Genomic DNA, 15,099 nt, shown 5'->3' on the forward strand with positions numbered 1-15,099 from the left:
AGTAATAATTGCTACATTTTAAACTGGAACACGGGGTAAGAGAACATAACAGTCAGTCTCCCGAAAGCCTTGCCCTGGTGCATACTCTTGAGTGAACTGGGGAATGAGAGGTGAAGCGAGCTTCCCTTGGGGCCTCTTTCAACACAGAGCTCAGAAACTGAAAACCACGTGATAGCTATTGATCCACGGTGTCTAACAGACGGCCCAGAGGGAAAGGCTGTTAAAAGAAAAGGCAAATCTCCTGCTTCTGTACTAGAACTGACCTACTCTTTCCAGCAGGGGTTTAAAGGAGGCTCCCACCTTGAAGTAGTTTAAGGAATTCTTCATCTCGGTGACTTTCTCCTCCATGGAACACCTGCAGCTCTTGACCTTCTCCTCCAGGGCATACTCTCCATGCTGGATCCGCGTCAGTTCCTGCATCGCTTCCGTGAAGCCAGTCTTCAGTTCCGAGGCCAGGGCCTGCAGCTAAATAATTCGGCAAGAGTGAACTTGGCTTGCTGTAAGTTACCCTAAGTGGCGCCCTTGGGCCCTCGACCTCTTCCTTTCTTTGAGAAAACAAGCTCTTGAAAACTCTCGTGGGCTTTGTTTACCCAAGTCTGGAATCTTTGAGGTGATCCTGCCCCCATTCACCCAGGGAAAAGGTCATCTATGCCGTGTGCACTGAGGCTTGACAGTGACAACAAAACAGGCTGTTGGTCCTCAGATACTCATGCATGCTGCCAGGACTAGAGAGCCCTTGATGCAAACCAGGCAGTGATGGCCCATACCGCTAACCCCAGCTCAGGAGGCAGAGGCAGGGAGATCTCCCGAGTTCAAGACCAGCCTGGTCTACAGAGCAAGATCCGGGACAGCCAGGGCTACTCAGAGAAATCAAGGGAAAAAAAAAAAAAAAAAAAAAAGGTTTGCTTGGAAACTAGCATATGTATGTGAAAAGACAATTGTACTCTAGCACCTGAATTCTGCGAGAGAAATCACGAACTAAGTCTCTCTGGTTACCATCAGAATATAAAGAAATTCAGTACTTTTTTCCTTAAGAAGTAAAAAATAAAATAAAATAAAAGGGGGCTGAAGAGATGGCTCGGTGGTTAAGAGAGCACGTGATACTCTTCCAGAGGACTCGGGTCTGTTTCCAGCACCCAGTTAGGTGGCTCACAGCCATCTGAACACCAGCTCCTGGGGATCCAACACCTTCTGACCTTCAAGGGCAGGCACACATCTGTGTATATACAATCACACAGAAACACGTACACACAAACACTAAAAATAATAAAAATAAATCTTTCATAAATAAAATAATAAATAAATATTAGTAAGAATTTCTTTGAGAAGGAATTTTTTTTTCTTTGATTTCTTGAGTTTTGACAGAAAGAGAGGTAATGGCATTTTTAACAGTGGGCTTTGATCCATGTGTTGGTGTTGCTATGAGTCATCTTCAGCTGTCAGGCCAGGGCACTCGGGACAGCACATGGACACGCCTGCTGGTTGAACACACAGAGGAGATCAGTTCTGAAGTCAGGTAGGCTACAAATCCGAGCTTTCTCACACAAGGATGAAGACCGTGGGCAAACTGGGGTAGCAGTTTGCTTCTCCGCAAGGCAATTACAATGATGACAGCCATTTCACAGGGCTGTCTTTTTTTTTTTTTTTTTTTTTTTTTTTTTTTTTTTTTTAAATTACACTTTATTTATCACAGGGCTGTACAGAGGTGCTCCAAAGTTTTGGTTCATTTCTTCTTTAAGTGGCAAATCAGAAAGTTAAACCCCAACAGTAATGTGGAGAAACGGAGCGCCTCTGAGGGTTTGTTTTGATTACTGAGCAAATATAAGAGGCACTTTAACAGAAACTAAATTAAAATAATAGCAAGCTAACACTGTTGTCTTGATTTTTTGTGGTTTGACTGAGCATAGGTTCACATCTCTCTTCAAAACAGAAATATTCAGAAGGCTTATTCTATCATTTAAAACATCAGGTCTGGAGAGGTGGCTCAGTAGTTGAGAGCCTTGGCTGCTCTCGCAGAGCAGACATTGGCTGTCAGCCCCACAGCAGGCCGCTCACAACCGCCTGTAACTCCAGCTCCAGGCGATCTGAAGCCCTCCTCTGGCCTGCTCCGGCCACACAGAGAATATACCTCTAAATATAATTTAAAAATAAGAACATTTTTAATATCTACCAATTAAGGAGCTAAATGGGAAGTCCGGGTGGCATGACAATGCACACGTGCATCCCCACACGTGCGAACTTGTACAAGTTTCCAAAACCACTCTGTCCAAACGATTCCAACCTGCTCTGACTTCACGCCTCTTAGATTCGGAGGTTTGGGGTCTGTGTTTGCAATGGTTCCCTCTAGGACTGGGAGCACGGAGGAGTAGGAGGAGCCAAAGCCACTGTTCTGGGAGAGCAAGCAGAGCCTAGGAAGGTGCTGGCGCTCGGAGGGGGCACACCACCATCGACCCCCGCCTTCCGTCACAGTCCTTTTCCTTAGTTATTATTACATGTGCACGCACACACGGTTGTGGGGAGCGTACGCGTGGAAGTCGGACACAGCTGCCTTTGGTTCTCTCCTTTCACCTTTACCTGGGTGTGAGACGTTAAACTCAGGTCCTCGGGCTTGGGCAGCCAGTTCCCTTACCCAGGGAACCATCTCACCAGCCCCTCATTCCAAGCGCTTCCAATCGTGATGTCAGAGCAAAAACTGTGCAGCTCTTCAAGCCGGAAGGAGTCAGTCTGGCATCGATCACTCGCCCCGAGATGGTCCTGCTCCTGGGGGTGGGGAGCACAAAGGGAAGCGCTGGCCAAGGGTTGTCGCGTCTGCCCCACATGGACACGTGGGTTTCCCAGAGGCCGAAGGACAACAGTGGAGACAGCAGAAAACCGTCAATAGGGAAGAACTCTCCCTCCCGAGTGCTGGGATTAAAGTCGTGTGCCACCATGCCCAGCTTTAGCTTTCTTTTTTAAGGCTCTGTGTGTGTGCATGCGTGTGCACACATGCTTGTGTGTATGGGTAGAGGAGACCGTGTATCGTGGCACACGTCGGAGGACAGCCTCGCACGCCAGTCCTTACTTCCCATTTCGTTTAAGGCAGTCTTTTCCTGTTGCTCCGCTAAACCGGATAAACCTCTCGGCTCCCGTGGGAGCAGCGCACTGTCATTACAGGGGTGTGCTGTTCCCGGCTTTGACCTGGGTTCCGGGCATCTAAATGCAGGTTGTCTGGCTCTCGCGCCAGGTGCGTTACCCACTGAGCCATCTCCTCGGCCCCTGCGCCCTAGAGTTCTTCCCCATCGACGGTCACCCCGTCGTGCACCTTGGGAAACACCCCGTGATCTTATTCGAATTCCTTAACAGCTCTCTGGCATGAATAAATTCAGAAATCACCAAATCCTGCACGGAACCATTGTAAACACAACGCGGAGGTTCTCTGAGAAGCCCACACCCACACTTTGGGGTTGGCCGCACTTTCTTCCGAGCACCTTTCTCTTAACCCTCGTGTTTAAAATCGTAGTCTCTTTCGGTGAACTGAAACTCGGCCCCCTTCACACTGGCCTCTCCTGAGCTTCTTTTCCGTGGCCAAGGATGCAGTGTTGCCTGAAGAGCTCTCTGAAGGCTTGGCAGTTGTCTGAGGGAGCTGGTGAGGGCTGTCCCTGTCCCTCCGCCACTGGCATTTTCATTACAAGGAAAAACAGGCAACTTTGCAAAGTGAGAATGAACCTAACTCTCCTAACTTCAATATGCCATTAACATCCAGGTTTCCTCTGTGCTATAGTATATGACGTTTGCAGGGCTAAAATCGCATTACAGGGGTGTTGTCTGGCTGTCTGGCTGTTTATTTGTTTGTTTTTCTGCCCCTCATCTTTGGTTTCTCCGAGGTTCTTTTTCGTTTGGGTTGGGGTTTCGATTTTGACACAGAGCCTCAGTCCTGTTGCCTGCTCTTCTTCCTAGATTTTCTGTTTTGTTGAGACAGGTCCAGGCTGGCCTTGAACTTCGGATCCTCCTGCCTTTGCCTTCCCCAGCCTTCTGAGTGCTGGCGTTTAAAAGTCTGTGCAGCAACCCAGCACATCCAGCTTGATTTCTTGAGCAAACAAGATCTTTCTTTTTCCCAGCACTATCTCCCACAGACTGACTACGTCAGACCTCTTAGCTTATAGCGATATGCACATCTTCCAGATCCCAGTCATTTGTTCAACTCCTGTTTATTTGACTAAGCGTCATGTGCCCGGCACTGTGGTTTATGCTGGGAGTGCCAAGAGAAAAGCACTAAGTCCTTGCCTTATGCTTTACGTTCTAGATTAGGAGACCACAAAAAAAGATTTATTTGACATGGGGTTTCAGTATGCGATTCTGGCTAGCCTGTAACTCACTCTGCTCACCAAGCTGGCCTCGAATTTATAGAAATCTTCCTGCCTCTGTCTGGCCTTGTGCCACCATGTCCTGTCCTGAAAATTTTTTTAAAAATCAAGTTAATATAATAAAATCTGCAAGGGATGGAACCTATCCCCCCCCCAAAAAAAATGGAGACAGTTTCACATTTTCTTTCAGTTCTATTGCCTCTTCTAATGCAGATTGTATTTTCTTAGTTACCTATCCTCCCTGCCCTCCTTCCTCTTCCTTGGAGCCTCCTCCTTTTGGTTAAAAGTTGCTTAGAATTAACAAACTTAGGAATGTTCTTTTAAAACAAAGGGTCATCGAGGCACAGCAGAGGCAGTAGAAACCAGCTCCAAGCACTCCAGTGTGAACGGATGTGCTTGAATGTGTGACACTGTGAGATAATGAGGCCATCCCCTCCACAGCTAAATTTAGCCAACATCCAGGGAGTGACCCACATACCTGTAACAGATTTCACATCATCCCTGACTTTCAAGAGGCAGGCACACTCCTTGAAAGGGCCACAGGCAGGTCAGAGGAGAACAGATGGTCCTAGACCAGTGAGGCATCACACCAGCATTGAGGAGACCCACCCCTGCCCCCAGGCTCTGTGTAAGCTGGCCACCCTGTCTGAAGTAATCTTTCATAATAGTCCACTGTCCCTGAATGGCTTGTCCCTGGGCACTTTGCTCAAATCTTTTAGTCAACAGTAATCCATCTCTTCCCCGCTGGGTTATAGCAATGCCTTCTCTGTAGCCTTTTCAAAAGCCTGCCTCATATAAGCTACTCATCACTGTATTTTCAAGGTTGTGAACATTAAAACAAAAAACAATGAGGAAGCCTGTTTCATCTGCTAATTTCCCATTAGGCTAAGCAGCAGGCGTTGCACATAATAACCATTCACCAAATATGAACTAAGTGGAAACGAGGCTGTTCTACTCCTTGTCATTGCTGATCTAAGAGCAACACCGTTAACACTGCTTTACACTCCTGTGGCTGGCTTGCTCCAGTTGGGCCCAGAGCGAGGAACTCTTGCCGGATACTTCTGGAAACTAGCTGTTAGGTTGACTTTACCAGCATACTCAACTAATCCAAACAGTATCTCCCCTGCGCTATCTGCTCCCTTGTAGTCCTGTCTTCCTACTTGAAACAGCTCAAAAACTCAACTTAAGGAATCCATGGCATTGCTCAGTAAGTGAAGCAATTGCCTCTCAAACCTAAAAACCTGAGTTCCATCCCAGAAACCAAATTAGTAAAAGGAGAGAAGTGACTGCCACGCAGCTGCCCACTCCACCCCCACGTGCAGACATACAGTAATTAGTAAATAAATAAATGTAAAAAGCAATTAGGAGCCTTTTTCCCCAGGCTCTGCTGCGTTCTGTGAGTTCTTTCTTGTGTATTCCAGATAACAGGATTAAGTCTAGAGAAAAGTTCAAAGCTTAAACTGCCTTTACAAGACAAGGTATGGCAGAGTAAACATCCATGATTGCTAAGGACAGAACTTTAATTCAATTACAGGTTGGAAGATAGAAGCCAAATAAAATCTATTTGCACAGCTGAGGGAGACTGCTCGAACTCTTGTGGCAAAAATACTTTGCAAAGCTTTGGTTGTTTTTGCAAAGAACTTAACTATTGCCATTGTTTAAAATAAACTTTTTTTCCTATCACCAGACTTGAGTATTTATAATGCCAACAAACCCTTTTAACTCTCAGTTCTCCCTGAAAAAAAATTATTAAGAAGGGCATATTTTAGCCAGGTGATAGTGGCACACACCTTTAATCCCAACACTGGGGAGGCAGAGGCAAGAGAATCTCTGAGTTCTAGGCCCTCCTGGGCTAACGAGTGAGTTCCAGGACAGCCAGGGTTACACTGAGAAACCCTGTCTCCAACAAACAAAGAAAAAAAATTTTAAATGTTTTCACACAAAGTCTCGCTACATACACTAGGCTAGGCTTGAACCTGTGAAGCTCCTGTGTTAGGGTCCCAGCGTTAGGGATTACGGTGAGCACCAACCACCACACCGGGCTGAGAAAAGGCAGCTCTTCCTGTGTCCTCTCTGATGGCAGTGCTGTTGCCTGGTGTGCTCACAGTGACAGTGGCACAGGCGAGGAAAAGAGCCACGGCGGGAAATAGGTGCAAGATTTTGTAAACAAAATAACTTCCCCTCTGCCAACTAGTTCTCCCAAAGGTACAACAGGAGTGGCCTCTGCCCTATCTTCCCTTGGCCTTGTTGTGAGAACAAATGTCAGGAACTCTGTGGAAGCACCCAAGGGTTGAAAATCACCGCATAAAGGATGTCGCCACTATTTGCATGACAGCATTCGCAACGACACGTCACTCTTTACCTGGTAGATCTGTGTGGAAGGGTGATTCGCCGGCATGTGTTCGTTCTCTCCTGCAGGGAAAAAGAGCTTTGTTTAACCCAGACAACTTGCTCTGCCCGCCCTACGCTCACCGTTCATATCTAACTGTGCCTGAATGACAGGTACCAGAGGATTCGGAACAAGCTTAGGGCAGAACTATACTTACCTGACAAAAGCACCACAGTAGAAAACCCTGTTTCTCTACCAAAGTCAGTCTGTGGTCATTGACTGGCTACAAGGAGGTAGGTACCCTGAGGGTGTCTCCCTCAAAGTCTTAGGGCTGACTAAAGTTTACCTGAACACACATCTGCTCTTTGCCAGGATTAGGATTGGGATGAACTGTCAACTCTTCACCTAGGAGGCAACGCTCTGGGCATACTTTCGAGGGACTGTCTAGATTAGGGTTGGCCTCTGAGAATGTCCTTGAGGGATTGGCTTGGTTGATTCACTCGGCAAGACTCTGGTTAACTTGGGGCAGGGCCGTTTCTGAGCAGGATGGGAAACCTGGACTGTCTAGGACGGCAGGAGATAAGGGGCTAAAGATGGCTCGGTGTTCAAGCACTCTGGCTGCTTCTGCAGAGAACTGGGGCTTGGTTCCGAGTACCCACATGATGGCTCACAGCCATCCGTAACTCAGGTTCTGAGGGATGTGACAACCACCTCTGACCTCTGCAGGCACCAAGCATACATGTGGTGCACATACATATATGCAGGCAAAACGCTCATTCACATTTAAAAAAAAAAAAATGTTTGTTTTTTAAGAAAATGGAGAGGGCAAGCACAAATGTGTTGCTCTCTGAGCTTATGTGTGGCTGTAATGTGAAATGTTCTCTCAGGCATGTATTGCTGTGCCTTTCCTGCCACGATGGACAGCCATCTGGAATTATGAGCAAATAAGACCCATCTCCCTCAAGTTGCTCTGGTCAGAGTATGTTACCATAGCAACAGGGGGAAAAATCCAGCCAGATGGGAGTTACATACTGCTCCCAGAGAGAGGCAGGAAATGTTCCTACTTCTCCTTCCTTTCTCTGGTCATTGCCAACCTTCTGCATTCTGCCCTCATCTCATGGCCACAGTCAGCTGAGGGACTCTTGATGACAGGAGGAATTGCCAATGGAAAGCTTCTGGAGGAATATAGGCAGAAAGAAAGCAGCGTTGCCACCACTAGAGTCTGACAGAGCAGGCTGTAAAAATCACAACTTAGGGAGAAGACCAGGTTAGCTGAGAAAGTGTCGTTCAGAACCATGCTGGCTGGCCATGAAGATAAGGCCACTGATGAAAGGCTCATGCATTTTTGCTGCCACTCCCATGGCAGGTCACATTGCACAAAGTCACATTGCACAAAGCAAGTAGCTCTCATGAAACTCCTAACTGCATCATTTGGCTACATGGGTGTGAACTTTGTTCTCCTCAGACATATGGTATGTATGTTAAGTTCATAACTAACAGGAATTTGTGCCTAGAACTTGTACTTGGTGGAGGCTGTCCCTATAAAATCCCAGTGGTTGGAAGGTTCCAAAACTCTTCATACAAGCTCGAGTAAGGACAATTTAGCTAATTTTACAACTATGTCCAAACAAACAGCAAGAACCAAGACTGAGAAACACAGACCAGGCCCTTGGGCCTAAATCTGACACTTTGTAGTTGTCACCTGACTGCTCGATGCTGTTTTCTCCATCGGAAAAGATCACAGAGTGACTTTGGAAAAGTTGCTTCTGTCTATCAAACACTGACAGGAAAAGCCACTTGTTCTAGGGGAGCCTAGAAGGTGCTGGGTGTCACCAGAGGAATGCTCCTTATCCAGGGTGTCCCGAGACAGTCCTGAAGCCATCAGTGAGAAATGGAAGAGAACTCAAGCCGGGTTACATCCATGGTTTTCTCTGTATCCCAGCAAGTCTGTGTTTTTCGAGGTCCCAGGGAGATGATGGGAAAACAGTGTTGGCAACAGTGGTAAGACAGATTGACTCCTGAATTTCTTGACCCCCAAGCTCCAAAGCAAGATGGAAGGCTGACCTTGCTTTGTTTTGGTTTTTTCCATGGTGCCTGCTGCTTCTCTCCTCCAGCTCACTCTTCAGCACTGCGCCATCATCGTCCCGGATCAGGCCACCTCCCCTTCCCTGCACCTGCCGAGTAAAGCATACAGGATTGCCGGCAGTACTGGTGACGATACTAGACTAGTTTTGTGGGTTAGCTTTTCAACACCAGGCACAGCTTAAGGCTAAACAGTTTCAAAAGTATAAGTTTCTAAATCACGTAAACCTTTAACTTAAAACTTAAATCAGGGACTGGAGAGATGGCTCAGCAGTTAGGAGCACTGACTGCTCCTCCAGATGGACCCCAGGTTCAATTCCCAGCACCCACATGGCAGCTCACAACTGCCTGTAACTCCAGTCCCAGGAAATCTAACGCTCTTATAGACCTACAATCAGGCAAAACACCAATTCACGTGAAATAAAAATAAATAAGTTATTTTTTTAAAAACAATGTCAGATCTTTTAATTCATTATTACTGGGGAGCAGCCCATACCAGAGCATGCATGTGGCAGTCAGGGGACAACCTTGTGGAGCTGGAGCTGTCCTTTCCCCTTTAGATGGGTCCTGGGACCAAACTCCGGTCATCAGGCTCGTAAGGCTTGTGCCTTTACTAGCTGAGCCATTTCACCGGCCTGCAAATATCATTTTATAACTATGACATTCCTTACTAAAAAATGTGGGAGCTTCTGATACGCTGCGTTCACCTTTAGATCCAACCAGGGGGCTTTATTTACCGGCCCTCCTAGCTTTACCTTAAGAAGGAAAACCTGAGCAGGGAAGAAGGGCAATAAGCCTGTTTCTATTCACTGCATTCAGCACGTGGTACCCTTTGCACTCAGGACAAGCCTTACAAATGTGGCTGGCCGTTGTGGCCACTGGGCGCAAAGCTGCACGTTCAGGGTGCAATCTAACACCAACCAGTAGAGGACACAGACGGTTGAGCTCACTTAGCCATTCTGCACTTTCCCCCTTTTGGCATTTTAACCCTTGCTTGTGTTTGACCAACTCCCCACCTTATGAACCCCCTCCTACCAAGGCTGGCCGTGCTAGGTCCTCCGAGCCTCCCATACCTCAGGCTTGATGGGCGTGACATTGGGCATCATGTTGGTTTTTTGTTTAATTATTATTCCTTCATGGATGGGGTCTCATGTGCTCAGACTGCCTCAAACACGGCGGAGCTGTGCCCCGCGAAGGTGCTGATCCTCCAGCCTCTGCCTCCTGAATGCTGGATTACGGGCAGATGGCTGTTCACCCAGTGTCTGTTACTGTTGTCTGGGGTTTTTTGGTTGGTTAGTTTGGGTGCTGGGGATTGAACCCAGGGTTTTATGCATGCCAGGCAAGCACTCTACTAACTGAGCTATACAACCCTCCCCCTCCACAAAGCATTAAAGATTATTATTAGGAGGAATTTTGTTACTGTTCGTGAAAAAAAAATCTTGAAATATGTAAACGATTTAGCTATATGATCTGTAATTAATTGGAAACAGGCAAGCAAAAACTCCATGTCCTAAGTAAAATAAAAAACGTGTGTATTTCCAAAAGCTCACGAGTACACACACATCTGTGCAGCCACTGATTTAAAGATTTTTTTAAAGTGTTTGATCAATAGAAGTTAGAAATCTTGTTTTATTTAGTTAATTACAAAAGCAAAATTAAGTATACATATATGCATACACACACACACACACACACACACACACACACACCAACCGCACAACTTAGGGCTGGACAAGGTGAAGATACCTGTGGCCGGGGCTGCAGCCCTGAGAGTCTGATGGCTGTGGCCTAGTGCCACTGGGGGCATGGACAGCCTTCCACATGATCAAGGACATGCTCACGGGGCGGTATGCTAGGACCCCAGGAAAGAGGGCCCTGGCTGCCGAGTATACTGTATGAGCTATTTCCCAATGATGGCCTGGGGCATGGTAACGACCTGAAGTCTGCCTGACGGGAAACAAGTGCTAGTTCACAGTCCTGCTGACTGCAGATCTGCTGACCGTCTCTACACGTGCTCACTGGCGGGCTAGCTTTGTCGCTCTGTAAATGATCAGTTCCTCTGAGCTGACAATTTTTCTGTTTGGTTGTTTGCTTTTTACATCTCAATTAGTAAGTAAGAAATGCCATATATTAGAGAGTAAATTATTTTTAGTTTATTCCACCTGTCTGAGTGCTTTGCCTGTATGCATGTCTGTGTGCCACGTGTGTGCTGTACCTGTGGAGACAAGAAGATATTGAACCCCCTGGAACTGGAGTTACAGACAGTTGTAAGCAGTCATAGAGGTACTGGGAATCAAACCAAGGTCCTCTGGAAGAGCAGCCAGTGCTCTCAACTGCTGCATCATCTCTCCAGCCCCATTCTCTCTCTCTCTCTCTCTCTCTCTCTCTCTCTCTCTCTCTCTCTCTCAATCTCTTATTTATTTTTTATTTCATAATCACTTTTGTTATTGAAACACTTTTTAAAATGAAAGACAAACCACTCTTTTTTCTTCATTGTTGCTAGGTTTCTTGAGTTCATTTTAAAGCTCTTTGAAGACCCCAAAATTATATTTCCCCTAAATTTTCCTCAGGGTTTTTCTATTTTTTCGAAAGTGTTCGAATCACCTGGGGTTTAGTTTTATGTGTAGGACAGGGGAGCATTCCACTTCCTTATCTTCCAGAGGTAACGCTTGTACCTACACAGGTTAAGGAAGGCATTTTGGTTTTCTTCATGGAACTAGAACCTCCATCTTTGTAACAGCAGATTCCCATATACACTGAAATCTATTGTGGCCACTTTTTTGTGTATATCTATCTATCTATCTATCTATCTATCTATCTATCTATCTATCTATCTATCTATCTGCTTGTCTGCCTGTCTGTATATCTGTCTATTCCTGCTTTCAAATAACAGATTGTAATAGTTTTTAGTGTGTTTAAAAAAAAAAAAAAGGCGAGGGCCTAGAGAGATGGCTTAGAGGTTAAGAGCTCTTGTTGCTCTTCTAGAAGACCTGAATTCAGTTCCCAGCACCCACATCAGGTGGCTCACAACCATTTGTAACTCTAGCTCCTGGAAATTTGGTGCTCCTGTCCTCTGCTGACACCAGCAATTAACTTGCATACACACACACACACACACACACACATAACATATAAATTAAAAGAGTAAAAATAAATCTATAAAAATATTTGGTGAGATAAGCTATTGCTCTTTTTTATAACTCACTTTTCCTGGTCTTTCTTTTACCACATAAACAAGTGAAGTCCAAAAACATTTCACCCATGACTGAAAAAAAAAAAAAAAAAAAGGAAGTTCTCATTGGAATTATATCAGATTTTTACATTAATTGGGAGAACTGTAATTATTCTTTTTCCAAATCTTATTCTAGCTGGACATGTAGAACATGTGTTTAGTTCCAGCACTCGGGAGGCAGAGACAAGCGGATCTCTACAAGTTCAAGGCCAGCCTGGTCTAGATAGAAAGTTCCAGGCCAGCCAAGGCTACATGCTAAGATTGTCTCAAAGAAACATACATACAAACAAAATCTTGTCCAAAAGGATTGCAGTTCTTTCCCTTTGTACAAATTATGTTTTAGGTCTTTCAATAATATTTCATAATTCTCTTGTTAAAACTCTATACCTTTTTTATGTTTGTTTTGGTTTGGTTTTGGTTTTTCGGGACAGGGTTTCTCTGTGTAACTGTGGCTGTACTGGAACTCACTCTGTAGTCCAGGCTGGCTTTGAACTCACAGAGGTCCACTGGCCTCGGCCTCCCAAGTGCTGGGATTAAAGGCGTGCACCAGCACCACCTGGCTAAAGTTTTTCTTTTATGAGACAGGGCTTCACGGTATAGGCCAGGACGGCCTGGAACTCACTACCTGTGCCCTCAGACTCGTGGTAGTCTCCTACCTCAGCCTTCCAAATGCTGGGGTTACAAATATGAGCCACCACATTACAGCTGGTTGTGATTCGCCACTTGGGTACTAGGAACTGAACCCACGTCCTCTGGAAGAATAGTAAGTGTGCTTGAGTGCTGAGCCATCTCTCCAGGCCCAACGATCCTGCACTTTTAAATGAAATGTATTGAGTACCTTCTAAGCCTTCTTTGCTATCAATATTTTGTGTGGCATTTTCCCCATTTTTACATATACCTGGTTGCATAGTCTCTATGTTTGTATGTATTTATTTTTGCATTCACCTATCATACTAAATTCCTTCATTATTTATGGCAATGTGAAATATTTCTTTATTAAGTAATTCTTACCTGTGATCTTAGCCTAAAAGACAGAGAAGCAATTATTAGGTAATTTTTTTCCTTTTTTTTTTTTTTTTTTCTGTTTGTTTTGAGGTGTTAAAGATCAAATCCAAAGCCTCACACCTGCTGGACAAGTGCTCTGCCCCTGAGATGCACTTCTGTCCTTAACTCCAAACTCTTACACCAATTATTTCATTGCCCTACCTTACACTAGCTGCTAGAGTTTTCAGAATCATTTTTACTCCTAATGTGGAAAGAAAATACCTCTATTTTCCAATTTTACATAAATGGCTTTAGGAGCATTTAGAACATTTTCTATGCTCGGGTCGTAGCTCGGTTGGTGGAATGCCTTCTTACTGTGCATAAGGCTCTGTGTTTGATCCCCAGCTCCTTACAAGCTGGGTGTACTGAATGCACCCCGGAAATCCCAGAACTGGGAGGCAAAACAGCTGGAAGATCAGAAGTTCAAGGTCATCATTTGGTTACATATAGAGTACCAGGCCAGCCTGGGCTACTGGAGACCCTTTCCAAATAACATCAGCATAATAATAATAATAACAACAACAACAACAACAATAATAATAATAATGGCCAAGGATCACAAAATAAGAAATGGCAGAAGGAGCCATGATTGCTCTTCTTGTTCTTGATGTTTTCCATCAACTGTCAACAGCTGTTGGCTGCAGCTTGAAGCAGTGTAACATGCTGTCTTTCCCTCTTCCTGTCATTCTTACAGTAGTTACCTGATTATCCCTGTCATCATGGATGAGAAGTGTATCCGTCCTTTTATATTTACACAAGGTTTACAGAAGGGATTTCTTTTTCCTGAGATAAGGTCTAATTATGCTTTCGAGGCTGATCCTAACTCATGATTCCTCTGCCTCACCCAACCTTTTGGGATTACAGGTATGCACCATCACACCCGACTCTCCGGGAGGCAATTTCCACACTGAAAGAAGAATATAGATTGAAAAGTATATGTTGAGGGGCGAATAAGAGCAAAATTACACAGGAAAGTAGCATGACTTTTCTAGAAAAAGTCTTGTGGTGATTATGTAACTCCCCTTGAGACCTTTCTTGCAGTAAAGCTGTCCATCCTGTACTGAGAATCCCTTAATCTCTGAGCCCAAAAATTAATTAATTAATTGATTGATTGATTGATTGATTGATTAATGTGGTGTTAGGAATTGAATTCAATGTGAGTTCAGGATGAAGCAAGTACTCTCCCATTGAACTATGTCCCTAGATCCCTGGAATTCTTTACTCTGCTTTTGGTAGCCTTTGAATTGAGGTCTACCATGAAATAGATGTCCCTCACCAGTCAACATGGCTGGCACACTCCCTTTACCTTCTTTTTGTTGCATCTCCGCAATTGCAGTGCTGGCCTCTAAGACACACACCTAGGTCTCGGCAAACCTTTGAGAAAATATCGCTAAAATTTTAGAAAGCATCTGTTGATATCTTGATCATGCTGATCTCTATATAAAACCAACAGTTTCCAACTTACACTCTGAAATATACAGGATTGATCTCTGTCTCTGTCCCTGTCTGTCTGTCTGTCTATCTCATGGATATAAACATGTTTTTTGTTTTAATCCCAGGTGTGGGATGTGGGACTGATTCAGATAGTCCTCAGCACCAAACTATTTGCCTCATGCAGGCTCTGAGAGGGGTTCCTTACCAGCTGCAGATAGTTTAGATCTGAGGACTCTGGAGAGAAAATAAATGTCAGAGCCCAGAGAGTGCGGAGCACCGAGAAAGAACAAGGCTGCTCCTGCTCCCCCTTCGGCTCCTGTTGCTGTTGTTTCGGTGAGACAAGAAGTTGGAGATCTCCTGAAACAAGTATTAGACTGGCTCCAAGGAACCCGACAACTCTAACCAGCAGGAAGCAGCTAAGAAGCAACTGTGCCTCTCTTCTCTCCCACTAACCCTTTCTTTGTCCGACCTGGTGTTGGGGTGTTGGAAGGGAGTGGAGTAAGGATAAAGACATAAAAATGTAAATAAAAGTTTTTTTTAAAGTACTCCAACTCAGACTCGTGTGTGTGTGTGTGTGTGTGTGTGTGTGTGTGTGTGTGTGTATGATATGCATGTCTGTGTATATATGCATGCGT

General features: G+C 45.1%; 1 protein-coding gene across 14 annotated transcripts in view; it reads right to left on the reverse strand.

Moving 5' to 3' along the window:
* Positions 1 to 15,099, reverse strand: part of Arhgef33 (Rho guanine nucleotide exchange factor 33) — a 121,691-nt gene that overhangs the window by 85,112 nt on the left and 21,480 nt on the right. For 10 of the 14 annotated variants that reach the window (XR_009584497.1, XM_060363951.1, XM_060363944.1 and 7 more), the window contains exons 3-4: positions 6,706 to 6,755; positions 301 to 465 (exon numbers count right to left, since the gene is read on the reverse strand). Coding sequence is in view for 13 of the 14 variants with exons in the window: in XM_060363951.1 (XP_060219934.1) it covers positions 301 to 465; positions 6,706 to 6,755 (215 nt within the window). In the remaining variant the exon portion in view is untranslated. Of the gene's footprint in view, positions 1 to 300; positions 466 to 6,705; positions 6,756 to 8,736; positions 8,847 to 15,099 lie in introns of all 14 variants that reach the window. The other 4 variants (XM_021634368.2, XM_060363936.1, XM_060363979.1 and 1 more) reach the window with 1 other exon arrangement.

This window comes from Meriones unguiculatus, chromosome 1 (assembly GCF_030254825.1).
Source record: "Meriones unguiculatus strain TT.TT164.6M chromosome 1, Bangor_MerUng_6.1, whole genome shotgun sequence".
Classification (NCBI taxonomy): domain Eukaryota; kingdom Metazoa; phylum Chordata; class Mammalia; order Rodentia; family Muridae; genus Meriones; species Meriones unguiculatus.